Source organism: Mustela lutreola, chromosome X (assembly GCF_030435805.1).
Source record: "Mustela lutreola isolate mMusLut2 chromosome X, mMusLut2.pri, whole genome shotgun sequence".
Taxonomy (NCBI): Eukaryota; Metazoa; Chordata; class Mammalia; order Carnivora; family Mustelidae; genus Mustela; species Mustela lutreola.
The window spans coordinates 42,360,949-42,387,182 of NC_081308.1; the positions used below are offsets into that span (position 1 = coordinate 42,360,949).

Here is a 26,234-nt window from a genome sequence, read left to right on the forward strand (position 1 = left end):
TTTTTTTTTCCTAATCATTTAGAAGTGTGCAAGCTATTCTTGGCTCAGTGGCCCTAGAAAGAGGCTGCTGCAGTTGGCCTGGGAGAGTCATGGTTTGCCTACTTTGGTGCTAGAACACCAACTACAGGGATTATGGTCCGCTTGATGCACTATCGAAACCCCAGAACCCAAAACAATGCCTGGCACCCGGGAGGCTCTCAGTAGAGGTTTCTGGAATGAGAAAATGAACAAAAGTACAAGTTGGGTAGCAAGTTACCGAAGGAGTGGACGGACAAGTGAGTGAATGTTCCAGAGCCAGTTCAATCCTACGCTCAGGGCTTGTTTACCCTCAGGGCTTGTCTGAACCAAGCCAGGGAGCCAGGTGTCCCCAGGAAGACTTAGAAAGAGATCAGAAGGCAGAGACGGGAGTTGCAATTCGGCATCTTTATTCTTCCCCTTTAGCTTGAGGGTGATCCTGACAAACAGCTTCTGCCAGGAGAGGCAAAAAGGACTGGGCGGGGTGGGGCAGGGATTCCCCCCAAGGACCCAGTCTCCTCGTCCCCCTAGGGTTGGGTTGGGCTGGGCTTAGGGCCATGATCCGAGCTCAGCATCCCTGGGGAGGAAGGAAGCGGACCACTCTGCAACCTCCATGGCCCCCACCACCTCCAAGAGCCTCGTTAATGGGAACCAGCCACCTCCATGAGCCAGACTTGAGGGACCCTGGAGAGCGGCCCCATCGTCCTCCACACACATGGGAGCATGCGCACAGGGGCCCAGGGTGGAGCAGGGCAAGGTCAGTGTCCAGACACATGGCTCTGGCCCGTGGCCCAGTTGGCAAACATAAAGCCTAGACTGATTGCCATGAAGAGGACCCCCAGGAGACCAAAACACAGAGCCTGTGAACGAGAGGGAGAGAAGATGGGGCTGCTTGGCCCTCCACACCAGAGCTCCTCCTGGAAATATTCCTCAAGCCCTCCGTCCCCTCCAGAGTACCCCATTCATTCCTGACCCTCCTGTTCCCTCCCCTTCCTTAACACCAGCCCCTTCCCAAGAATTCTCCATCTTTCCAGAACACTTCAGAGAGCATTCTCCTTCATCCTCCTTGAAAGTGCTCCCAACCCTCTTCTAATGGCCCTCCAACGACCCTCCAATGGCCCTCCTTCCATCCGGCTATGGAATGCCTCCTGTCTCGGCAGACCCTGCTGGTGCTCAGTCCGCTCAGCCCCTTCCCAAAACAACCTCTTTCCTTCTTCCAGACCATCTTCCCTCCTCTCCCCCATCCCCCTCCTGAAGATGTTCCTTTGCTCTCTGGCCATCCTGGGCAGCTCCCTCCTCAGAGTGCTCCCTCTTGCCCCCGGCCCTCCCCTAGAATGCTCACCTGGATCTTGGGCCAGGAGCAGAAGGGCTCCACCTCAGATGGCACGATGCGGAGGTAGAAGATGCTAGGCAGGATGAAGATGAGGCTGGGGGCCGAGGTGGACCCTGGAGGCCAAGCAAGAGGAGCAGAAGTCAATGGAAGTTTGGAGTATAAGGCCCATATGAGGTGGGGTCTGGGACTGGGGTCGCGGGTACTGACCAATAACCCCAAAGATATCCCGGATGGTCGGCACGCAAATGACAAGAACATTGACCAAGACAAGCAGGATCAGGGCTATGGCCACATGTCGTGGCCAGCTGAAGTCTCTGCTTGGGAAGAGCAGCTGCTGCAGGGCCCGGCGGATCTGCGGTCAGAGTGGGGTGGGACACCAGTCAGGGCTCAAGTTCTGCTGCCCCCCCTCCGTGGGGTCATCTGGATAAAACTCTACCCTCTGAGCATCTGTCTGTGCCTCCACCCCGTGTGAGGTCCCTGATCCCCCCTCTGTCTGACCATCTCCATGTCCACCTGGTCTGAGCATCCTTCCGATAGAGCATCCGGCTACCCTTCTGACAATCCATGCCTCTCCCTTCGGTCCAATCACCCCTCGATGCCTGTACCCGCTCTCTGGAATATCTGCCTCCCTCTGACCCCACCCTCCTGTCCTTCCACTCTGTCTGAGATCCCTGCCTCTCTTTCCCTCTGGCCACCTCTACCTGCTTCCTCTGTCTAGTCACCCCACCTTCCCATCTGAGAGCCTGGTTGTTCTCACGCCTCACTATTTCTGCCTCTACCCTTCCTAAGGGATGCCGTCCATCTCTGTCTCTTTATTCTGACTGTCCATCTCTCTCTGCCTTTAGCCTGTCTGACTATTCCAGCCTCCCTCTTCTGTCTAGCCAGACATCTGGTGCCTCCTCCCTCCGACAGACTACCCCTCCTCCCCTCCTTGGTTCTCTCTGTCCTGCCACCAATGTCCCCTTTCTGTCTGACAATCTATTTTTGCCTCCTCTGTCCATCCAACAACTCTGCCTTCCCTATCTGGCCACCCCGTCTCCTCCATCCACCCATCCACTCCCATCTCTGCCCCCCAGCCAAACACCCATGCCTCCACCCTCCACCCATCCACGCACATAGCTCGGCTCCATGCACCCCTACCCCTCGACCTCGACCCCACGTACAGGGAACAGCACAACCGGCACAGTGAGAGTCACCGCAAGCAGTACCGCCAGGCGCACACAGAGGATGAGCAGGTCTTGCTGGCTGTACATGTGCAGCATCTCCGCCTCCACGCTATCTGGACCATGGACATGGGGCACGGGATGCAGGATGAGGTGGGAGCACCAGGACCAGCGTCCCGGAAACACACATGCCCACACACGCACACATGTCCCCATACGCACATGCTAGGCAACGAAATCTACAATGTGTGACACGCACCCTCTCTTTGGAAACTGATGGGTCCAGGGCACGGAGGCAAACCACCAGGGCTCCTGCCCCAGTGGTCTACCCAGTCCCTGCTCCAGCTCACCCCACCCTGGCCGCAGCCCCACTCACTGTAGAAGGTGAGGTATCCGAAGGTCGCCGTGAGCCCATACATGCAGAACATGGCCCCAATGGATACATTGGCCACCGCTTGCATTCTGTGCTTGGAGGGCCTGAGTCATAGAGGTTATGGATGGGTCATGCCCAGACCGCTGGACTTGGTGCCCCTCAGAAGAAGCCCACACCCTCCAGAGTCCCCTTCTTCCAGAGCAGATGTTTAGCTGGTACACACTGGGAGGCCTGTCTCTACCTCGCCTGTGTGGCTAGCCAAGCCTCCCTCTGTCCATCCATCTCACACCATGCGACCATCTTTGTCTATCCCCTCTGACCATCTCTGCCTCTCCCTCGCATCTGACCTCCATGCTGTGCCCCCCCATCTAATCATCCACACGTCCCTCCAACATATCCTCTCTGCCCCTCATTTTGTCCACCCATACCCTCCTCTCTCTGAGGATCCCCACCTCCCCTTCCCCAACCACGCCTGCTACCCCTTCATCAGAACATTTCTGCCTCCCCACTCTGCCCTTTCATGCTTGTACAGGATGTTAAAAGTAGAATCTTTAAGCCCTCATCAGTAGAAAGTCACTGCCCTGTACCCCACCCCCAAGGCCACCTCAAACCCTTCCCCCCGCATGATCTAGCCTGATCAAGCTACAACACCAGGACTACCCTCCTAGGGACTGTGGGACGTGAGGACTACCGCATCACCTCTGCTCACTTGCCGGCCCACTCACCGACAGAGCTCTGTGTAGATGGGGAGCACCTCGGGATGGCAGACGAAGGCAAAAGCCATGATGGGCACCGTGTAGAACATCTAGGGAAATGGTCCACACCAGATATTAGAACCTCCAGGGGTCTCTCCCCCCCACCCCCACCCCCTGGCCCCATTGTTGCCCGCTGTATCAGACATGTGGAAGCCCTGGATGGCCAATGCCTGGCCCCATTCTGAGCGGAGTGCACTGGAGGGCAAGACCAGAGCGCCTCAGTGTGGTGGAAGCTCCATACACAGGCTTGCGCCCCCACCTGGGAGTCAACAGTGAACATCTGGGCCTCACAGCTCCTGTTGAGACCCTGGATGGGAAGGCCTGGGGGATTCTTGCTCTCCACTGCTGTTTCATTGAGACCTACAGCACAGCCAAGCTGGAACTTCTTGTAGATGACCTGGGGGAGGGTGGGGAAGCGAGGTCATGGAGAAGACTGTGTCGCAATGTTCCAAACTCCTTCTTCACTTTTTGCATGTCCTTCTCCCTTGGACTCACCGAAATGAGGAAAAACAGCATACAGGTCAAAGAGAGACCACTGGTATACCCCAGGTAGCCTGCAACAAACAGAGTCTTAGAAATCAAGGGACCCCCGCCCCATAGCAAATATCAAGCCCTAGCTTGGCCTTTCAGGCTATCTTCCCCTAATTAGGCCACCCTTTTGCACAAGCTTTTACTTCTCTCTGGACCAGCCTGCCCTCCATAGCAAACTCCTATTCATCTGTTAAAGCCCACCTCCCATAAGCTCTCCCCGATATTTCACAGCCCTGGAAAATGGGAAGTTTTCTCCATCTGACTCCCCTTCTCTAACTCCACTATCCAATGACCAACACAGGAAGCCTCTTACCCAAGTGTCTCATGAGGGCTAGTGGCAGGATGATTAACACACTGACAATGATGATGAGGAGGTTTCCCTTCAAGAACCAGCCCCTAGGGAGACAGGTGAACACAGTGACTAGTTGCCTGCCAAAGAAACTCTCAGGCAGACACTCATAGAAGATAGCCGAACGGACGGATTTCTGCCCGCAGTCAGGGGAGCTGAGCTGACACCACAGCCGCGAGAAGTCATTCAGGCCGTCACGGTGACAAATGGCACAACGGGATTCACAGAAACAGCCAGATAGATAATCAGACTCTTAGTCAAAACCTGTCAAAGGGACACAGCTAAGAACACACACGCACACACACACAGCCGGACAAAACCGTGCTGTCGAGTGGACATAGAACCAGATGGGCAGATAGTACCCTAAACCAGCAAGACTCCTGCAGTCCAACACACAGCACCACACACAGAGTGAGCCTTGATCCTGGTGCATCTGATGGGTCAAACAACAGCCTGACGATCCAGCAATGGTGCAAAGTCAGACAAGAGGTCAGAAAGACACACAGGTGGGGCGCCTGGGTGGCTCAGTGGGTTAAAGCCTCTGCCTTCAGCTCAGGTCATGATCCCAGGGTCCTGGGATCGAGCCCCGCATCAGGGTCTCTGCTCGGCAGGGAACCTGCTTCCTCCTCTCTCTCTGCCTGCCTATCTGCCTACTTGTGATCTCTGTCTGTCAAATAAATAAATAAAATCTTTAAAAAAAAAAAAAAGACACAGGTGGTTGTTTGAACAGCTCAAGGTGTGTTGAGCCATAAGAGTTGCTGGGCCAACTTGACCACCAGCCAAAGACCGAAATAGAGGCAAAATTAGCCAGCTTTTGTTGGAACCAAGCTCAAAGAAAAAGTTATGGGGGTGGCACCTGGGTAGCTCAGTCGTTAAGTGTCTGCCTTCAGGTAGGGTCATGATCTCAGAGTCCTGGGATCAAGCCCCACATCAGGCCCCCTGCTCCGCAGGGGAGCCTACTTCTCCCTCTCCCCACTCTCCCTGCTTGTGTTCCCTCTCTCACTGTGTCTCTGTCAAACACATAAATAAAATCTTTAAGAAAAAGTAGGATCTGTACAGATATTGGAGGTGGGTGCTTAGGCAAGACAATTAATACAGAACTGGCTGAAAAACCACTCATTTGTTCACAAAGAATTGTACAAATTGCCTATTATGTTCCAGGCATTCACACACCATCTCATATACACAGTGACACAGAAATGAACCGACAAAGCACCTTTGGCCATATAGCTGCTGGGAGCTAATTATAATAATCAGAAACACCTAGTCACACAGGTTGTCAGCTACCTAAACGGTTTCAGAGTCAAACCGAAGATCTAAGAGGATATAGGCAGCCGTCATATACAAACAGCTCAACAGAGTCAGCCAGCAGATGGATCGAAAATCAAACATACCGTCAACTAGATGAGTACTCATAACAGTGGTCAAACACACGTGGTTAGAACCATAGTCCAGTGGACACACACACACGCACAGAGCCAGAAGGAACTTGCCAGGAAAAAAAATGACTGCTAAATTAAACAGAGATGGGAGCCTACTGGTGCATACAGTTGGAGTCAATCACATAGACAGAGTTGGCCCCACAGTACATCGCATGCTCACACTTCCAGCCAGACAGATTTCGCCAGCCCGAGGGACCCGGAATCCAACAGAATCCACTGGACAGGGGAAAAGTCAGAGTAAGTGAATGTCAGACACCCATGGTTGGAATCACAGCACACAGGACACAGCTGTAGAGAATCTGCTAGTACAACAGTTCAGAACCAAACCCACAGAGCTTTGGTATGCTTGATATGGATAGTCACACAGTCAGCCTCGGAGGCGACTGGACATATGGAATCGGCTACCTTACAGAATCAGCCAAATCAACAGTCACTGAAATCCACACCCCCACCCCGTGGTCTGCTGGATGGTCAGAGCAATGGTCATGTGTGCTGTTGGTCTCACAAAACGGAAGAATCACACCGGCCTGCCCTGGGAGTCAGCTGGGCACAGAGGTGAAGACAGCAGCCAGACCACACAGGTAGGGTCAATGACCCGCCGGCCAAGGGGTGTTGCTCACTCACCCCTCGGGGTCCATGTCCAAGAAGGTGCCGATAACCAGGGGAAGTTCGGATTTGATGATGAACAGGTAACTGGACATGGCTGGTGCAGGTGGGGGGAGGTATAAGCAGAAGGATTCCCCTCATCCCCCCAGCCCAACCTGAGGAAGCCCACCCCACCCCACCCTCTTCCCCGGAGCTGATCCCCTACCTCCCAGAGTCCTCACCCCCAACATTGTGCAGACAGATGACCGCCGCTACCACTACCTTCCCCGCAGGCCCCAGCGCCCTCTGTCCCAGCTGCTCATAGGCTCGGATGCCTGGGGTAGGGAGAGAGACAGGAGGGAATGGGTTGTGGGTCCAGGAGGTCAGGCCAGGGTGAGGAGGTGTGGAGGGGGGTGGCCCAAGGCTCAGGTTGCTGAAGAGTTGGGTGCTGGGGGTAATTGGGTCTTACTGATGGAAGCTGGAGGTGAGGGGTAAACAGTTTGGGGTGGGCTTGAGGTAGAGCCTGGGAGGTGGGCTCTGTGACCAGGCAGAAGGCTGGGGGCTGGAGGTGGGTAGTAGGTAGTGGGTATCTTGGGGTTGTGGGGCTGGCTTCCACAGTTAGGGGGAGTTGGAGACTGGGGAGTGGGGCTTAGAAGCAAAGTGCAGTAATCTGGTTGTGGGGAGAGTCGGAGAAATGAGGTCTGGTGCCAGACTGAGGGGTAAGGATTGGGAGGTGGGAGATCTGGGAGCCCAGCTAAGTTCTGGGGGCCGACGAGCTGTCTGAGAGCTGGAGTCCAGGGAGTTGAGGCTGGGGTCTGGGGTTCTGGGTCCAAGATCAGGGGTATGGTATGTTCAGTGGGGTATGTTCAAAATCTAGGGCTCAGGTTGAGGTCTAGGGTCTTAGGTCAGAGGGGTAGGTCCAGAGTCTGGGGTCCAAGCCGCGGGTCAAGCTCCAGGCCTTACCTACAACACCAGCACAGGTCAGCAGGAGATGGATGGAGTATGAAGACAGAAGTGCGATGCATAACAGCAAGGCCCTATGACAGATCTCACAGCTCAGACTTGGCCCCCAGGCCTCCGGCTTGCCCCACACAGCACCCCTGCCCCGACCCCCACAGGCTGCCCTGGACTCACAAGAAGAAGAGGACCCCGGTGTGGGCCATGGCATAGGCCAGCCCCAGGATGCCACTGCCCATGATGGCGTTGCTGAGATTGAACACTGACATTCCAAATGACGTCTTCCCCTCAAACTGTGGGGGAAGGGGCAAGGCCGGGGTAACACGTGGGGAGGGAGACCACGTAAGGAGACCAGGACTGGGGCCCAGGAAAGACCAGGGGAGAAGTGACTGGGGTGGGGAGAAGCCCAAGAAGGGCCAAAGGACGGAGGCTAGGAAGGAAACGGAGGTGAAGCCAGGGAGAAGCTGGAAAAGCAAGAGCTGGGAAGGAAGAGCTGGGAGAAACTTCGGAGGGGAGCAGCTGGAAGTGGAGAGGAACAGGGGAGGGCGGAGCAGCCATCAGAGGCCAAACAGCTAGGGAGGGGAGCAGCTGGGGACCCGGAGCTGCTGGGGCAGGAAATTGCTAGGCAGGGAAGCCCAAGGAAAAGGGAACAGTAGGGGAAGAGATGAGTTGGGCAAGGTGAAGCTGGGGCAGATTGTGTGAGGTCACTCACATCCATGAACTCGACTGGCTTCCTCCCAGGAGCAGGAGGATGGCTGGGCAGGAAACCTTCCCGTTCCTGCCTGTAGCTGGACAGGGCAGAGAAATCAGGGCTGGTGAGAGGGTAATTCTCACCCCTGTCCTCGTCCCTCTTGGGCCCCGGACTCACCCCAGAGCATCCGCAGGGAGGGCTCCGTTCATCTTGGGATCCTGCAGTTCCATGCTGTGGGCAGGGAAAGGGGGCGGGGGATCAGAGATTGAGGGACGGCTACAAAGTGGGGAGAGCTGAATGAAGGGGGTAGAGGATCAGAGAGAGACAGATGGAGAACCAGAGAAACGGAGATGAAGCACGGGAAACGGGAGCAGAGGATCAGAAACAGGGAGATAAATGGAGAGACGTGAAGACAACAGTGAGAGCGACAGAGGAAGAGATGGGAGGCGGAGAAGGGAATCGGAGGGGGAGAGATGCCAACAGTTACTCAGACAAGCAGAAAAAGAGGACAGCAAGAGACAAATACAGGGGGTGGGGGGAGAGAGATTGAGAAAGAGAGAGAGAGAGAGCTCACAGCAGACGAGATGGCCGTCTGAAGCTGGGATAGCCTCTCCTCCCACACCCCACACTCACTCAGTCTCTCTTGTTGCCTCTTTCCTTGCTGCCCCCCGCACCCCCCCCCACTCCCTCCACCCTCACCGCTTGGCCAAGCATCTCACTCCTTACAGGGACACGTGTCGGATGGCTGCCCCACCCCTCCTAATGCCCCCTACCCCCCCCTCCTCCCAGCCTGGGCCCCCAGCCTGAGTCCGGAGCTGATGCAACCTGTTGAAGAAGCTGGAGGGGGGCAGGGAGCGGGCTTGAAGACCCTAGCCGGCCCTCACCCCAGACTGCAAACTGCTCTCTGTCACAACTCTAAATATCCTCACTAGAAGACAAAGACAATTCCCCAAACGGAGCCTCCTTCCAGGGATACAAGTGACCCAGGGATCCCCCATTTAATCCCCTGTTTAGGAATTAGAGAAGTATTTTTCTGAGGCCCCCATCAAGTCTCAAACACTCCTTCTCCTGGCAGAAGTAACTTAGAGACACTTGCAGACTGGAGACCCTGGTCTTGGGTGTCTCAGGAACCTGCCCTGAGCCCGAATTTCCCCTTCTGATGATGTGCTGTCTCTGAGACCTTCATCGAAAACCCCCTCCCAAAGCCGGATGCGTTTCTTGGGGGTGGGGGCCGTCCACAATCCCCAAGCGAGCCTGGAGCCCCGTCTTCTGCATGGAGTGTCTCCGAGGAAACCCGCAGTCCAGAGCTCCCTTCCTGGGAGTGCAGTGTCACAGAAACCCCCATGCAAGGTCCCTATCATAGCTAAAAGTTGCTCCGGGGAAAACCCCCTCCCCAAGCCCCGAATCCCTGTCCTGGGAAGGGGACGCCTCTCAAGGAGCCCCATCCTCAGTCGCGAGCACTCTCTGCAGACTCTCAACCACTTCTGAATTCATTTCCTGGGAGCAAGGCACCAAAAAGACCCCCCACTTCCCATTCAATTCCCCGCTGGCGCTAAAAAGGTCTCCAGGGAATGCCTCCCCCCAGGAAACCTCTCTCGGAATCCCCCCTGGTGCCTCGGGGTCTCCGGAGCCCCACCCCGGCCAGCGCCCCCTCCTCACCTCCCTGCTCCTCTCAGCTCGTGAAGCGGCAGTAACTCACTAGGGCTCTGGGACCCCACGGCCGGCGCGGCTCCCCCGCCGCGGACCCTGCCCCCGCCCCGCCCTGCAGCCAATCAGCTCCGCCGCGCTTGCTAGGTGGCTAATCAGCGCAGCCCGAGCCGCATCTGGCCCGCGGATTATTTTTTTTTTTTTCTGGGAAGAACTTTTAATTTTAATTCAGTTTCCCTCCCTCTGGCTCTGGGCGGAGGAAAGGGGGTGGGGGAGGCGGGCGCTTCTCTCCTTCACCTGGACCCACGTGGAGAGAGACCCAGGTGTGGGGGAGGGCGGCCTTGAGTCGGGGGAGAGGTGCACAGAAAGACTGACGGAATAGGTCCACACCTAGAGAGAGGGACGGGCAGGCAGAGGCCGCTGACGCAGAGATCAGACACCCAGCGGGGAGGGACAGATGGAGGGAAAAGATGCAGAGAGCGGAGATCGGAAGAGAAAAAAAATCACAAAATAGGGATAGGCGGGCCGGAGAAACAACACGAAGACAGACGACAGGAGGACTGAAAAGACAGCCGTGTGGTGCAGGAGCAGTAGAGAGGCAGAGGGGCAGTTGTAGGGAGAAAGAGAGGTACGAACAGACTCAGAGACAGGAGGTAGGTCCATATAAGGATCTGGAGGAAGGCAACAGGCAGTCAGGCCCAGTAGTAAACAGAAGACACACTGGCAGATAGGTGGACACAGCCAGACACATCCCCAGAGGCTGGGAACAGACACACCAGCCTGGAGAGACAAGGGGACAGAGGAAGAAGCTGAGGCAGGGAGACACCTAGAGGGACAGAGGACAATAGGCAGAGAGAGAGAGAGAGGAAGAGAGGCTGATTCAGGCAGATGGATGGACAGGCCCAGGAGCAGCAGGGGACAGGTACAGGGGTAGACATAGCCAGGCCACTATAGATGGACCTCACACAGATGGAAAGATAGCCTAGCCTAGCCAAAAAAATGGACCCTAGATCTTGGGGGGGTCCCCAGAGAGCAGCGGGGGGGGGGGGGCATCTGTGGTTGGGTGGGGAGTGTGTGTTGCAAACAGGGCACGCCCTGAAGTCCTGGACCCCAGCCCAGGCATTGGGTGGGGTGTGTACACACCCTAACTGAGGAGCCCCACTGTCTGTGTGTCTGCCTTATATGTGGGTCTGTCTGTTCACTCCCATCCAAGCATGTGACAGGCATGTCTGTCCCAGGCAAGCCATATGTCTCCTGCAAAGTCAGGCAGATTGAACTTGGGGTCCAGGCCCAACTTCAACCAGGCTGCTGGAGGTCCTGAAGGACAACAGGCCTCTCTGTCAGGGCCTCTTCACCCTCCTGCCCACCCCCCACAGGGAGCAGAGAATTCCCGGAAAGGCCAGGGGCTGGCTGGGGCTTCAAAGCTAGCCTAGATGCCCCCACCCTACCCGCAGTCTGTCAGAGGAGGGTAAGGGACGGGGCGTTAACTTCCCCACAGCAGGAGAGATAGCCTCCCGCACTGAGGGACCACAACCTCATCCAGGGCTCAGAATCCGGAGGCCCACTCACCACCACCCGCAGAAGTACGGACCTGCATCCAGACCCACAGCCACGCACTAGAGAATACGGCCGGACAGAGACTGCACCTGGAGAGCCCAGGCCTTGGTGTATATGGGTCCCATACTCACAGCTGCACCAAATGACCTCCCATGACAAGGTATCATTGCCCACAGCCTGAGCCTCGCAGCCAGAGAACACAGACAGACGCAGGACAGGCCCACACCGATCTCCAGCCACTCCAGACTCACGGACTCAACAGCCCTACCCCGGGGAGCCAACATGCATGTCACACACACGGAGCGCACAGATAGGCTTTCATACAGCTGGCAACATCCGCGGGAGGAGTGGGGTGGCGGGGATGGGGGCCAGGGTCTCTTGTACAGATGGTTCCCGCTTCAGACAATCCTGAAGGCCATGTCCAGATTCAGGCCCCATAATGGTACCTCTGTTCCTGCGAACTCATGTGTGACCTTGTGACCCCATGTGACCACATAGGGCTCTCCCGTCACAAAGAGGGACATTCACGGGCAGACATGACTGTCCAGAGAAGCTGTAGTCACAGTCACACATGCCATCTCATCCACACACACAGCCACACACAGCCATGAATCCACAGAGCCATGGGCCAATCAAGTCAGAAGAAACGTGTAGGGAACGTGTCCTAAACACACCATTAATGCAGGTGCATGGACAGGAAAAGCAGGGGTGCAGAGAGGACGTTTAACTATTGTGACAAAGAAAATATCCAGAAAATACATCTCAAAGGAACCACCATAGGACCATGCAGTGGCCCCAAGAGAAACACCCATAGGGCATGCGTGCATGCGTGCGCAAGCGCGTACACACACACACACACACACACACACACACACACACACTTCCCTTGTCTACCCTGGCCTGTTCTGATGTCTCTCTCCTCTCATATTCCTCCTCCCCCAGAGCCATTACACATCTGTGACCCAGGCCAGCCAGGGAAAGAGGCACCTGTTGGCAGAGGCCTTGGCCTTCATGGCTATGGAATGTGGGTTGGGAGCTGGGGGGGGGGGGATGGCGAGGGGGAGAGGTGGCTAAGCAGGTGTCTAGGTTTCAAGAAAAGTCAAAGCGTCCTGTCCAAAGATCTAGTGTACCTTGGACAAGAAAACAGATGCCCCCACCTACCCCATCCCAGCAGCAGCTTCCTGCTCCGATCAAGATCATTCAGCCGCCTGCCCTCCCAGGGCCTTCTTAGGCCCTGCAACATTCCCCCAGTCCAGGCCACCAGGCACACAGCAGGTGCTCAATAAATGCCCCTTATCCGGTGTCATATTATCATCATTTTTCTTTTTATTTCTGCCAAGTGACCTCTTTCAGGGGAGAGACGAAACTTCATCCAGCCCTGCGCCCCACAGCTTCCCTACGTTTCAGGGCAAATGGCAAGTGTTCAACAGACGCTGGTAAGAGGGAAAACAAAGGGAAAGTGAAATCTGGCGGCGGAGGGAGGGCAGCTTGCTTTAGAAGGAACAGATGTCTTTAAGCTTGACCGAGGCCTTGAGTCTGTGCCAGGGATAAGAATGCTTTGTTAGTTCATCGAAGTAGGTTCTTTCATGGGGTCATTTGAGGCTTTCGTGGGTTCGGTAAAGCAGACCCTTGTGTGACATTTGGGATTCCGATCGAGTCTATTAGAAGTCAGGTTGGGTTCCCGTCAGTTCTTAGAAGCAGATCCCTGCTTTTCATTAAAACAGGTCACTGCTCACCCGCCTTCAGGGGAGGGAGCCACAGAGCAAAGCAGTTAACAGCGTGAGCTTTCCCGTCTCAGCCACTTCCGAGCTGTGTGGTCTGGAGCAAGTTCTGAAACCTCGGGGTTGACGCTTCCCCCATGCCCTGCCGCGGGGCAAAATAACATCGAACTCTTAGGGCCCCTAGGAAGACTGAACGAAAGAATACAGGTAAAGCACTTAGAACAAAGCCTGACCCACCGTAATTGCTCAATAACAGACTTGGGAAAGGAATTGATGGATTCTTCTCCGCCTGCGAAAGCAACCCCCTACTGGGCTGCATTTAGGATTCTAATCTCTCCTTTCATGCAGGCTCCCCACTGAGAGACTCTTCCGTCCCTCAAAGCAGCTCCTGGGCAGCAAGGCTTTTTGAGTCTGCGTCTGGTCCCCTGCACCTGGACCACCCCCGTATTTCCCTCCCCCAGTAAGATGCCCTCCGCGGTACAGAGCTGGCCTGGCAGCTCCCCGCTCCTTGACCTCTTCAGAAGGCTGAGGGGAGGACACCTTTACACTCAGTGGGGTGCCGGGTGGGAGCTGCAGGCCGACACCCTACTTCGGGAAAAGCCTGGGGAGTTCAGAGCCTGGATCCTTTCCCCCAATTCCCCCAGCTCTGCTGGAGGAAGCAAGTTGCTTTGCAAAAAAATTAAACATCCTCTTTGTGAGAGGCAAGAAAACAGGACGTGGGAAGCATCCCACAGGGTGAACATGGGCCCCCCAATGCCTGGCACCCCCTCCTCACTGTGGAGCAGCGGCCAGGTGGCTTGAACCCTTGCTTTCTCACACTTGCTCACCTCCGCAGGGGAGCTGTGTTCCCACCGCCCCCACAAGGCCCTGGAGCACTGCTGACTGGCTCTTGCTTCCTCCCAGCTCTAGGGGACTCCTCAGGGAAGTGCTTCTCTTCCTGTCTCTGCCCATCTGTCTACACCATCCAGTACCCCCGCATAAATGCAGAATGCACCACGGAGGAAAGAATAAAGGAATCAAGCAACAAAAGAGCAGGTTCAATCAACAAAGGTCTGCTGAATGCCACCGGTCTGCTGAACGCCACCTGTCTGCCCGGCCCTCTTGTAGGGCCGGAAGGCAGCCACAAACAAGACAGGACAAAATTCCTGCCTAGTGAAGTTCGGTATTTCTCGGTGAATCAGTCCTTGGTTCTTTGAATACTCACCAAGCTTGTTCTCACTTCAGGGTCTTTGCCCCTGGTGTTGCCTGTGCTTGGAATGCTCTTCCTCCTCTCTACTCCTAGGGTGCATTTCCCTTTAGGTCTCAGCTCAAATGCCACCTCTTCAGAAGTCTTCCCGGATTATATGCTGTCTAAAAGAGCAACTCAGGGGCACCTGGGTGGCTAAGTCGGTTAAACATCTGCCTTCGGCTGGGGTCATGATCCCGGGATCCTGGAATTGAGCCCCGCCTAGGGTTCCGTGGGGAAGTCTGCTTCTCACACTCCCCTCCCCCTCCCCTCCGCTTGTGTGCTGCGTGCTCTCTCAAATAAATAAATAAAATATTTAAAAATAAATAAATAAAAGAGCAACCCAACCCCTCTTTTACTCTCCATCCCTTTCACCCTACTTTGTCTTCATAGCTTTTATCGCCACCTGACATAACATTATATATTTACACATATAATGGTACATTTAAATTAGTACAGTTAATTTAATAAGTAAATGTGTATAGATATCAGTATATTTATATACATCAGTACATACATTTAAATATGTGCATAAAATGATATGTGTATTGTATATATACACTATACAAAATGCATAAATATATTATATTTTTTCTTATATTTATATTTATTTCATTTCTTACTAATATATCACCTATACACTAGTGAATATTATACATCACTATATTTCTCTATAATCACATACATATTAAGTAGCATACATGTTTATACACTTAACGTAATATATAGCCTCCCTGTATATCTATAAACTGGGGATAGTTGTAATAACTACTTCACATGGCTATTACTAGGATTAAAATGAGTTCAAGGAAAGAATCCAGCAGTGCACTGGAGCCTCACACAGGTTTGCAGACTGCTTGTTCAATTTTCAGGAATTTTGCAAACCAGCTGTTGCACAGCTATTATTTAAAATGAAATAATATAAACTTACAATTAAATAAGATTACTTAAAAGGCGATACTCACATCTCGTCACTTCCTGATTACTTTACTACATTTCGCTATTCTCTATGCTCTTGAGGTCATTTACCCCCTTGAATGGTATGATAGAAATATTGCATAATGGCGCACTACTGCATCTCTTCCTAAACTCTGTGTTCTGTGACTACACATTGGTAATTTAAAATCTGACAAGATGATGGTATAGAAACTACGGAAAACTGGCAAATGTGACAAATCAGGGCTTCCTACCCACACCCCCCGCCCAAAGAACCGGTTGTTAGAACAGGTGCTTGGTGCATGGTAAACGCTTTAATGAATGTTTCCATTATGTATTTACTTGTGCACCGGGTCGCGATGCAGTCTATTTAGTGAGTCGAAGTTAAAAATGTTTGAAGAACACAGAATTACAAAAGGACAGACACTGTGCTGAATTACACCTATTCAAATCCTCTCAGTAACTCCGTGAAGCTATACTACTTTTTAATCCCCATTTTTCAGAGAGAGAAACTGAAGTTCTGAAAGGGTACAACTCAAGCAACGCTATCAGTTGGCTGAAGTCGATATGAATCTTGCCACAGACCAGCTTCCGTGCTCTAGCGCACTTAATTAACGTACTTTCCTAACTCTCACGTTTCCGACCCTAGCTGTAATTTGACTTCGCGGCACGCCTAAAATGAATGGGTTCGTCTGTGTCCGTTGCGTCTTGGGAAATGTAGTCCCCAGTGAACACGCCGGCCCACACCTTGGAACAAAAGAAGAGTGGGTTCTGACGCCTCGCGACGTTTCAGCCTCACACGGCGCGACTTCGGCAGCTCTGGTCGGCCCCGTTGCATGCTGGGGACGGCAGTCCGCGAGCCGAGCTGCGTCGACACAAGATGACGGCAACTCACGTTGTACGTTCAGGTCGGGTCCGCGCGGTGCCGGAGACTTAGTGCTCCACGATGACAGGCTCACCACGCCGCGGGAGTCCGTAGGCATGCGCGACAGGCTTTCGGACAGACTGAGAACACAAACTGAAGCCTTACAGTTTCTGGCGGGTCTGCGCTCTCGCCGAGTCTCGGGCTGCTCACGGACCGGTCTCTTCGTGCCCCTTCTCCCTATTCCGAAAGCTGAGGTAGGCTCTGGGGCGCGGAGGACGCGGGTCTAGGCCGAGACGGTTGAGGCACGCCTTGCGCTGTCCCGCCGGCGAGGGAAGGAGGGAAGTTCACCTTCCGTGCTGCAGCCTCGCAGTCTGGGCGTCTGGTGCCGTTTCGGCTCCAGACCCAAGGTTTGTGTGGAAGGAAACAGCTGTGCGCGGTGGACTGGGTTGGGGGAGCGGTGCAGGGGTCCAGATATCGATGGAGCCTCCTTGAATGGGGTCTGGTGGTCCCAGTGGGGACAGGGGCTTTGAGGTAATGATGTGAGGCCAGGAGCGTGGCCAGGGGGCTGTTAATGGGACAGGGGGTGGGTCGCATGAAAGTACTGGAGGTCTGATGGGCGTTCTATTGGGGAACTCCCGATATGCCCGATTACCTGGGCATCGGGGAATCGATGGGAGCTAATATGAGTGTTTTAGTCAACATGTTCCTGGCGGCCGGGGGTGTGTTCATTGATGAATGAAGGGGTGGTAGAGTGGGCAACTAGAAAGAAGGTAATGAGAGGCTGGTGGGGGGTGTGATCCCTGGGGGACTGCAGAGGTATGATATTAAACAAGTTAACGAAGAGCAGCAGGACAACAGTAATTGAAAGGATGATGGTGAAGCTATGGAGGGAGTAATGAGGCCAGTGGGAGTCATAATCAAAGGAACTAAGGGGAGAAGTAATCAAAGAAGAGTGAATGAGAGGTAGGTGTGTTGTAGTCATAGGGTTTGGGGGATTATGGCATGATAATTGAGGAATTAATGGGAACAGAGTGAGCAAAGAGAGGGTAATGTAAGCTGCCGGTGTGATCAGCAGGTGATTATTGAGGGGGCAAGGTGGGCACTGAGGGAGAATGGGGAACTGATGTGTGATCATCAGGGATTAACACGTGGTAACAAAGGGGTTACAGGGGGCTAATGGTGAGATCAGTAAGGGGTCAGTTGGAGGGCTGAGTTAATGGGAGCTGATAAATCACAGTAATTGAGAGCTTAATGGGGAGCTAATAAGCCATGATCCTCTACACATTGATGGGGATTGGTAAGGATGTGGTAAGAAAGAAGTTACTGGGGGCCTAATCATTTATTAATGGGGAACAGGGAGGGGAGAGATTAACGGGGTGAGGAGTACCATAAGGTAGCGTTAGGATAATGGCGGTTAGAGCAAGGCCAATAGGGGTGTATGAATATAGGGGCTGTGAAGACAGCTGGGGAGATGGTCAGTGAGAGGTTAATGGGGGTGAGGTGGGTGGAGAAGCATTCAAAGTGAGTGTCATGGGGCTTTATGGGTGGCAGCAGCAGGAGGTCCACAGGGGCAGTAATGAGCCCTCTGTAAGTGTTGGCATTGGGTATCTATGGGGTGAGCAGTGAAGCCTCAGAGCTCAGTGATGGAGTCCCTCCAGCCTTGTGAGGTCAGTGGGGTCAGGGACTGGGCTCCACTTTCCCCATATGCTGAGTGAGCTGTCATGAGGGCCCTGAGGGGTTTGTGTGGTTCTCACCGCCCTGCAGTCGTAGGTGGTAGTCCCACTCACCCAGTTTCTGATACACGGCAGCATCAGCTTCCTGTTGGCAGGTCCCTGGGCAAACCGCGTGTGAGATGGGACGGACATCGAAGGACAAGCGGGATGTCTACTACCGCCTGGCCAAGGAGAATGGCTGGCGTGCCCGCAGCGCCTTCAAGCTGCTACAACTTGACGAGGAATTCCACCTTTTCCAAGGTCCCCACCTGGTGGGCGAGTCCCTGGGGCATGGGGTGGGCAAAGGGAAGAGACAAGTGGGCCATGTTGGCAGAGCTTCCTGTGGTAGGTGGGCCGACTTGGAGGGTCTGTGGGGCAGGGGCCAGGCAGAACAGGGGCAGGTAACTTGAAAGGAGTCAGACACAGATAGATGTGGATGATCCCCTGACTGGAGAGGGGTGAACTTTGCAGGGCTCGGGGTTGAGAGGTGGGTGCAACTGACCACTACACCTTCCTCTGTGTGCTCAGGCGTGACACGGGCAGTTGACCTGTGTGCAGCCCCGGGCAGCTGGAGCCAGGTGCTGAGCCAAAAAATCGGGTGAGTGTGGGGTCCCATATGGGGCAGCCAGGAGGGCAGGCCAGGTCAGGGATGAGCCAGGAGTGACAACTGGGCTGACGTGGGCCATGTTGTCCACAGGGGCCAGGGTTCCGGCCATGTGGTGGCTGTGGACCTTCAGGCTATGGCTCCATTACCAGGTGTGTTACAGATCCAAGGGGACATCACCCAGGTAAGAGCATGGCTGGGGGTATTGGGGTGCCTCCTGGGCGAGAGCCCCTCCAAAGCTGGCAGCTACAGAGTGGAAGAGAAAAGACAGAAGGAGAAAGAGAGAGTAACCTAGAGAACCTGAGAGAATGTAACAGTGGAGAAACAGAGCCAGCTGGTCATCATCTCAGAGACCGCCAGAAATGGTGTGACTGGGTCCCCAGAGATGGAGCCTGGTCTGAGAGCGGCAGAGCCTGAGGGTTTGGCTGACCCAGGGTTGCTGGCTAGGGCCGTGGGCAGGTGGGGTTAGAGGGCTGCAGACGGGGGGCCTGGGACCACTCATCTTCCCTCTCTTCCGTAGTTGTCCACTGCCAAGGAGATCATCCAGCACTTTGAGGGCTGCCCAGCGGATCTAGTGGTGTGCGACGGGGCTCCTGATGGTAAATAGCAGGGGTCGGGAGGCCAGGCGGGAGCCCAATGTGTGTCCTTCTCTGTGGCTCCCACATCTGTTGGCATCTTTCTTTCCTTCTTTCTTTTTAGAGAGGTGGGGGCAGAGGGAAAGGGAGAATCTTAAGCAGGCTCCATGCCCAGATCTCATGACCCTGAGATCATGACCCGAGCCGAAATCAAGAGTCGGCCACTGAACCGACTTCGCCACCCAGGCACCTTCTATTGGTTTCTTTCACCACTTCAGCTACTCCCTGCCTCCCTCTGTTCTCAGCTGTCCCCCACATCTAGCATTTTCTTTCTACCCCCACTTCCTGGTCTCTGCTTCTGTCTCCTCCATCTCCAGAGCCTACCATTTTGGTTTTGACTGTTATCTGCCCTTCCTGTTGCTCATCTCTCATCTGCAACTGTCCGTTTCTGTGGTGCTGCTCATATTTTTCAGTTAGCTGTTCACTCGGAACACATTTATTGAGTACCTGTTGTGTGTCAGGCACTGTTCTACATGTTGGGAAAACACTTATGAATAAAATTCTACTAATCTGACCTCATAGACCTGACGTTCTAGTAGATGCAGAGGGAAAAGAAACAAACGATGGAGTCACATAGTATGGGAAGAGATGATAGGTACCATGAGGAAAATCAATGGAAAGGAGAAGGAGACAGGGAGTACCTGTTGGAATTTTAAGTAAAGTGGACGGGAAGGCCCCCATGAGTTTAGCATAAAGATCTGAAAGAGGTGAGGGTGTAGGCCAGGGATGTATCTGGAGAACAGAGTCCAGGTCAAGGGACCAGCCAGTGCAAAGGCCCTGAGGTGGGAGGGTGTTCAGCATGTGTGAGGAACCGCGAGGATATTGCTGTGGTTAGAGCAGAGTGAATGAGGAGGAGAGTGGTAGAGGGGAGGTCAGAAAGCTGGCCAGTGGGGAGGGGTGGGTTCTGATCCTTATGTGGGTCCTTATGGGCCACGGTGAGCACTGTGGCTTTTTTCCCTGAGATGAGAGCTCAGAGAAAACCACGAGAGGATCGTGAGCAGAGGAGGGCCATGCCTGACTCAGCTTGTGACCGTATCCCTCTGGCTGCTGTGAGCTGTGTGAGGCATGGTGGGCAGGGAGAGGAGCCCATAGCAGTAGCCCGGGCAAGTGATGTCTGGAGTGGCAGTGGCGAAGATGAGGAAAGAGGATGGATCCAGGAGGTCTTTTGCAAAGACAGAACTTAATAATGCTTGAACGTGAATGTGAGGAGAGGATGGAGGATGTCAACAGTATGAAGATTTTTGGCTGGAACAGCTGGAAGGATCAGATGGGATGGGGAAGATGGTGTAAGGAGAGAGGTTTGAGCAGGAGGGTCAGGAGTCTGGTCTTGAACACGTCGAGTCTGAGATGCCAGGGTCTGATCTGTGAGTCAGGTGCTCGGAGGAGCAGTCTGGGCTGGAGGTAAGAAATGATGATAATGATGCTTGTGTGTAAGGTTGTTTTGAAAATTAAACTGAGTGCCTGAGGATTAGGAGCCCAGAACATGCCTCCAGCTGGTGGATAGTAATTTGCACACAGAACCTTAGTAGTCAGAGAGCCCAAGAAATGTTTGTAGCATCCCGACCTGTCTGGGACAAGGAGATAGCCAGCCTCGGATGGCCCCCCTAATGCTGTTCCTCTTGCCGCAGTAACTGGCCTCCATGATGTTGATGAGTATATGCAGGCCCAGCTCCTCCTAGCCGTGAGTAACCTTGGCTGACCCTGCCTCAGTTTGGACCCCTCGTGCCTGTCTCCATCTCAGCCTTAGCCATTTGTCCTGCCCACAGGCTCTCAACATTGCTACACACGTCTTGAAGCCAGGAGGCTGCTTTGTAGCCAAGGTAAGCCTTGGAAAACCTGGCAAGGGGTAAAGAAGGGTCCTCCAGGGCCGCTCACCTGCTTTCATCTATGTCTCCTCGCCCTATAGATCTTCCGGGGCCGGGATGTCACCCTGATCTATAGCCAGCTGCGTGTCTTCTTCTCCAGCGTGCTCTGTGCCAAGCCCAGGAGCAGCCGCAACTCCAGCATAGGTCAGTGGGGCAGAAGGGCCAGGCTGGCGAGTGCGAATCTCACGGACGCACAGACGCATCCCGTGCCGGGCAGAGATAGTAGTCGCCCCTCACTCCACCTTCCCCCCACAGAGGCCTTCGCTGTCTGTCAGGGTTATGACCCCCCTGAAGGCTTCCTTCCGGACCTGACCAAACCCCTGCTGGATCACTCTTACGGTGAGAGCCAGGGCCCTGAGCCCCTCCCCTGGGAGGCTTTGCACCCTTCTGGAATGTATGTCTCCAGAGGGCCCTCGGCCCCACCCCTTGGTAGAAACTTACCCTTTATGGAACGTCTCTTCCCAAAATGATTCTCAGCCCCGCCTTCTGGTGGAGATTCTGGCCCGAATGGACGTTTCCTCCCAGGAAGAGCTTCATCCCGGTCCACTAGGTCCTCTAATGGTTACTCTCAAATCCTGAGTCCTGCCCCTGGGGAGATTCCACCGAAGATTCTAGCCTAGGAAGACTCAGTCATGCCCCCAGGTGGATACTCCACCCCTACGTGGGAATTTTGCCCCAAGAGAGTCTTTAGCCTTGTCCCTCGTGGGAAAAGGCACAGAGCCTGCTCTTAAGGTGAACACGCTTGAGTGAGACAGGGTTCAGGCAGCATATGATAGAATGACAGGTGAACATAAGGTGCCGTGTGAGAAAAGCAGGGGAGTGGAATGTTCTAGAATAGATGGTCGTGGAGGGCCTTCCTCAGGAGATGACCTGCACCAAATGAAGGATTTCAGTGGAGGAGCTGGTAGATATGTAGGGAAGACTCCATACCTTTGCTGTAGAAGGAGTCCTGACTGGTCCCAGGCATCCCACCCTGTCCTGTCTAATTTCTCCCTGCTGGTCAGATCCAGATTTCAACCAATTGGATGGTCCCACTCGCATCATTGTGCCATTTGTGACCTGTGGGGACCTGAGCGCCTATGATTCAGACCGCAGTTACCCACTGGACGTGAGTGCCCAGCCAACAGTAGGTAGATGGGGGGGCTGTTTCAGGTTCCCAGGTCTTCACTGTCACCCCACCATGTGTCCCTGCAGCTAGAGGACGGCTCAGAGTACAAGTATACGCCACCCACGCAGCCCCCCATCTCGCCACCATACCAGGAGGCCTGCACATTAAAGAAGAAAGGGCGGCTGGCCAAGGAGATCCGTCCCCAGGACTGCCCCATCAGCACAGTGGACACGTTGTCCCAGCCCCTGCCTCTTCCACAACGCCGCACCCTGCTGGCTTCTGAGGTCTGGAAACATGTGGCCCAGGGCCCATGGGGCCTTCTCTCAGAGCCCACCTGAACCCCTCTCAGTGCACCTCTTTCTGCCCCCAAATCACAAGGTTTCTGGGGCCCAGACACTCCTCTCTGCCTCCCAGTAGCTATAAAAATCAATGGGTAAGACCAAGTATAATGAATGGAAAAGCTTCGGCAAGTATCTGAGTCATTTTTCTTTTTCTTGGGTAGGTGGAAGACAATGACATGAATTGTTCACCTTGATACGTTCAGGTAAATTGCCTTTTTATCTAACAGTTTGAGTAAAGAGCACCTTTAAGGAAAAGCTCAGAAAAATTCCACCTTTGAAATTTTTACATCAACTGATAGGATTTCAGTCAGCCAACCAATACTAAGTACCTGATGTCATGTGCCAGGACCTACTTGAAGCATTTTACGTATTGAGGCACTCAGTAATAAACATTTGTGGGTTTTTTTATGATTTCATTTATTTATTTGACAATGAGAGATCACAAGTAAGCAGAGAGGCAGGCAGAGAGAGAGAGGAGGAAGCAGGCTTCCCACTGAGCAGAGAGCCTGATATTGGACCCGATCCCAGGACCCTAGAATCATGACCTGAGCTGAAGGCAGAGGCTTTAACTCACTGAGCCACCCAGGCGCCCCTCAGTAAACATTTATTAAGCACGTACTGTGTGCTGGGCATTGTTCTAGGTTGGGAGATAGAGCAGGGAGCAAAGCAGGCAAATATCCTGGCCCTTTCTAGGCTGAGAAAGAGGTAAGAAACAAACAGCTTGTGGATGCAGGAGTTTCTACACACAGCATCCACAGATAGACCACACACATATACACATTATAGCTTGCATTTCACCTGTATAGCTTGGATTATAACACATTGTATGTATATACAGATATATACATCTGCATATATATATATATATATATATATATATATATATATATAAAGGTAATGAGGGATATGAACATTTTTTTAATAAAATAGGGTAAAGAGAGGGATGCCTAGGTGGCTCAGTTGGTTAAGCCGCTGCCTTCGGCTCAGGTCATGATCCCAGGGTCCTTGCTCAGCTTGGAGCCTGCTTCTCTCTCTCCCTCTGCCTGCTGCTCCCCCTTCTTGTGCTCGCTCACTCGCTCACTCTCTGTCAAATAAATAAATAAATAATAAAATCTTTTTTTAAAATGGGGTAAGAGAATCAGGAATTCCAGAGGCAGCAAGTTGCAGTTTTCAAAAGGGTTCTCAAGGAATGGCTTACTGAGGTAATGTTTGAGCAAAGACGTGAAGGAGATGAGGGAGGACATGCATGTGTTCAGCTAGCGGAAGAGCATTGCATGCAGAGGGAATAGCAAATGCAAAGCCCCTGAGGCAGAACCATGCGTGGTGTGTGAGGGGGCCGTGAGGGGCCAGTTTGCCTAGAGTAGAGAGGCTCAACCTGTCTGTGCTGAAGGACTTTTCATCCTCAGGAAGTCACATCAGAGAAGGTGGTCCCTTTCTGACAATGGCTTACCAAGGTTTTTAGACCAAGTCCTCCATTTAAAAAAAAGAAGTAAAAACGATACCACTTTAAAAAATGAAACGGCAAATCTCGATGGGAAAAGATTATTTGCAGTCCCTATATATAGTATCCTTGATATTAAAAAGCTTCTATAAATCAGTAGAGAAAAGAAAATAAGAGAATGGCTACCAGGCACATGAAAAGCTGCTTCTCAGGGAAATGCAGGCTGACACTAAGATGATGGGCAGTATACGTGTCCGGCAGGGTGTACAGCAATAGGAACCCTACTGTACACTGATGGCTGCAGAAACTGGTGTGACCACTGTGGGAAATTGGTAGGCATTGTGTAAAGCTGCACACATGCCAGTTCTGCTCCTAAGAAATATGTACTAGAGGGGCGCCTGGGTGGCTCAGTTGGTTGAGCAACCGCCTTCCGCTCAGGTCACGGTCCCGGAGTCCTGGGATCGAGTCCCGCATCAGGCTCCCAGCTCCGTGGGGAGTCTGCTTCTCCCTCTGACCTTCCCGCCTCTCATACTCTCTCTCACTGTCTTCTCTCAAATAAATAAATAAAAATCTTTAAAAAAAAAAAAAAGAAAGAAAGAAATATGTACTAGAATTCCTCCACGGCACTGTTTGTACCCTAGACTGGCTAGAGCCCACACATCAGTTCACTGCAGAATGGATCACTAACTCCTGGTATATTCGAATATACCAGGATTTAATGGAGAATTACACAGCAATGAGAATGAACATCCTACAGTTGTTAAAAAATAACACCTTGTCACTCCTTAACATAAATAAAACATGTAAGTATTGTGTGTTTTTCCGTATGTTACAGTTCACAATAGAAGTAGGGGAGAAAAGTCACAAAAGTGTTATTAAGTACTGGGGCGCGTGGGTGGCTCAGTCGGTTAAGTGCCTGCCTTCAGCTCTGGTCATGATCCCGGGGTCCTGGGATGGAGCCCCACATCAGGCTCCCTGCTCAGTGGGGAGCCCGCTTCTTTCTCTGCCTCTGCTACTCCCCCTGCTTGTGCTGCCTCGCTCACACTCTCTTTTTCTCTTAAATAAAATATTTTTTAAAAAAATGTCAGTACCTGGGCGCCTGGGTGGCTCAGTGGGTTAAGCTGCTGCCTTCGGCTCAGGTCATGATCTCAGGGTCCTGGGATCAAGTCCCGCGTCGGGCTCTCTGCTCAGCAGGAACCTGCTTCCCTTCCTCTCTCTCTCTGCCTGCCTCTCTGCCTACTTGTGATCTCTCTCTCTGTCAAATAAACAAATAAATAAATCTTTAAAAAAAAAAATGTCAGTACCTGAGCGAACAGTGATCACAGTAGAAGAAAGTGGGAAAATGTTTTTTTAAAAAACCTTCCTGGGGCACCTGGGTGGCTCAATGGGTTAAAGCCTCTGCCTTTGGCTCAGGTCATGATCTCAGGGTCCTGGGATTGAACCCCGCATCAGGTTCTCTGCTCAGCGGGGAGCCTGCTTCTCCCCCTCTCTGCCTGCCCCTCTGCCTACTTGTGATCTCTGTCAAATAAAATCTTTAAAAAAACTTAAAAAATAAAATAAAAATAAAAACCTTTCTTGTCCTTGATTTTAGGTAGCTGGCTGTCATATATCTCAGAAGCTGTTTGCTATCAGAAAAATGAGAACCTGCGTTGGTGAACTGGTTTTCAGCTGTCTCATCAGCGGGTCCTGAACACCCAGGCCCCGAGTGGTGCAGCAACCACCAGGAGCACGGCAAGGAAAGCAACAGCACAGAATGCCTGTCTACACTGCAAGAGGGGATTTTTGAGCGAGGCCTTGCCTCTTCTCTCTGTCTTTCCAGAGGTGTCCTGATTATGTCCAGAGTTTACCCCCAAAACAGGAGTTCTTAACCTGGATAGAAATCAGGGGTATCTGTGAACCTGATGGAGGGAAATATTACATCTTTGTTTTCACTAAGAGAACTGAAATTTCACTGGTAGAACTGAAATTTAGCATTACCCCCCAATACGAATGCTGGCAACAAATCTCAGTAGTAAAGGCAGTGCCCGTTAGCCTCCCACCGATCTTGAAATGCTGTTCACATTTGTCACTACTTTGAATTATGGAAGACCTTATAATTGGATGTACTAATAAAGAAGTCCATATATTACTCTATCCCAGTGTTGGTTCACTTTAATATATATAGTATTTGTCACTAACATAAGACCTTTAACTTTATATAAATTTAAAAGTATATGACCTAATTCAATATATACCTATTGCAGAATGATTATAGTAAGTTTACTTAACATATATCACCCCAGTTACAACTTTTTTCTTGTTATGGGAACTTTTAAGATCTCTCTTTAAGATTTTATCCATTTGAGAGAGCAAGAGTAGGGGGTTAGGGGTGTGGGGAGGGACA

At 52.8% G+C, this 26,234-nt stretch overlaps 2 protein-coding genes across 9 annotated transcripts; one reads left to right on the top strand and one right to left on the bottom strand.

The window, feature by feature from the left end:
- Positions 1–403: 403 nt before the first annotated feature.
- On the bottom strand, positions 404–9,960 carry SLC38A5 (solute carrier family 38 member 5). 5 transcript variants are annotated; one of them, XM_059158154.1, is made up of 16 exons: positions 9,854–9,960; positions 8,372–8,425; positions 8,216–8,285; positions 7,681–7,796; positions 7,510–7,583; positions 6,789–6,881; positions 6,586–6,664; positions 4,484–4,566; positions 4,135–4,193; positions 3,899–4,036; positions 3,610–3,689; positions 2,888–2,988; positions 2,512–2,627; positions 1,556–1,700; positions 1,358–1,461; positions 404–875 (listed from the first exon to the last, which is right to left on the bottom strand). In XM_059158154.1, the coding sequence occupies exons 2-16, from the start codon at positions 8,422–8,424 to the stop codon at positions 774–776; spliced, it is 1,413 nt and encodes a 470-aa protein (XP_059014137.1). In that variant the 5' UTR covers position 8,425; positions 9,854–9,960; the 3' UTR covers positions 404–773. The 5 variants fall into 5 exon arrangements, with proteins under 5 accessions (XP_059014137.1, XP_059014134.1, XP_059014136.1 ...); XM_059158151.1 differs by having other exon boundaries at positions 8,216–8,291; XM_059158153.1 differs by having other exon boundaries at positions 8,216–8,291; positions 8,372–8,487; positions 9,854–9,943.
- Positions 9,961–16,117: 6,157 nt separating this feature from the next.
- On the top strand, positions 16,118–25,984 carry FTSJ1 (FtsJ RNA 2'-O-methyltransferase 1). Of its 4 annotated transcripts, none has more exons than XM_059157835.1 (13): positions 16,119–16,399; positions 17,974–18,118; positions 18,386–18,455; positions 18,555–18,645; positions 18,982–19,060; positions 20,725–20,777; positions 20,863–20,916; positions 21,003–21,105; positions 21,217–21,300; positions 21,966–22,069; positions 22,156–22,353; positions 22,572–22,613; positions 25,443–25,984. In XM_059157835.1, the coding sequence occupies exons 1-12, from the start codon at positions 16,262–16,264 to the stop codon at positions 22,602–22,604; spliced, it is 1,152 nt and encodes a 383-aa protein (XP_059013818.1). In that variant the 5' UTR covers positions 16,119–16,261; the 3' UTR covers positions 22,605–22,613; positions 25,443–25,984. The 4 variants fall into 4 exon arrangements, with proteins under 4 accessions (XP_059013820.1, XP_059013818.1, XP_059013819.1 ...); XM_059157836.1 differs by having other exon boundaries at positions 21,972–22,069; XM_059157837.1 differs by lacking the exons at positions 18,386–18,455; positions 18,555–18,645 and having other exon boundaries at positions 16,118–16,399; positions 17,954–18,118.
- Positions 25,985–26,234: the final 250 nt, after the last annotated feature.

Bases quoted from the DNA above. Each gene is read 5' to 3' on its own strand.
- SLC38A5 (XM_059158151.1), bottom strand. From the start codon at position 8,424: ATGGAACTGCAGGATCCCAAGATGAACGGAGCCCTCCCTGCGGATGCT. The intron at 4,194-4,483 runs GTAAGAGGCTTC...TGTTTGTTGCAG, and splicing joins AGCCCTCATGAGACACTTGG to GCTACCTGGGGTATACCAGT. The intron at 2,628-2,887 runs GTGAGTGGGGCT...TCCATGGTCCAG, and splicing joins CGGATACCTCACCTTCTACA to ATAGCGTGGAGGCGGAGATG.
- FTSJ1 (XM_059157835.1), top strand. From the start codon at position 16,262: ATGCGCGACAGGCTTTCGGACAGACTGAGAACACAAACTGAAGCCTTA. The intron at 20,778-20,862 runs GTGAGTAACCTT...TCCTGCCCACAG, and splicing joins AGGCCCAGCTCCTCCTAGCC to GCTCTCAACATTGCTACACA. The intron at 22,070-22,155 runs GTGAGTGCCCAG...GTGTCCCTGCAG, and splicing joins ACCGCAGTTACCCACTGGAC to CTAGAGGACGGCTCAGAGTA.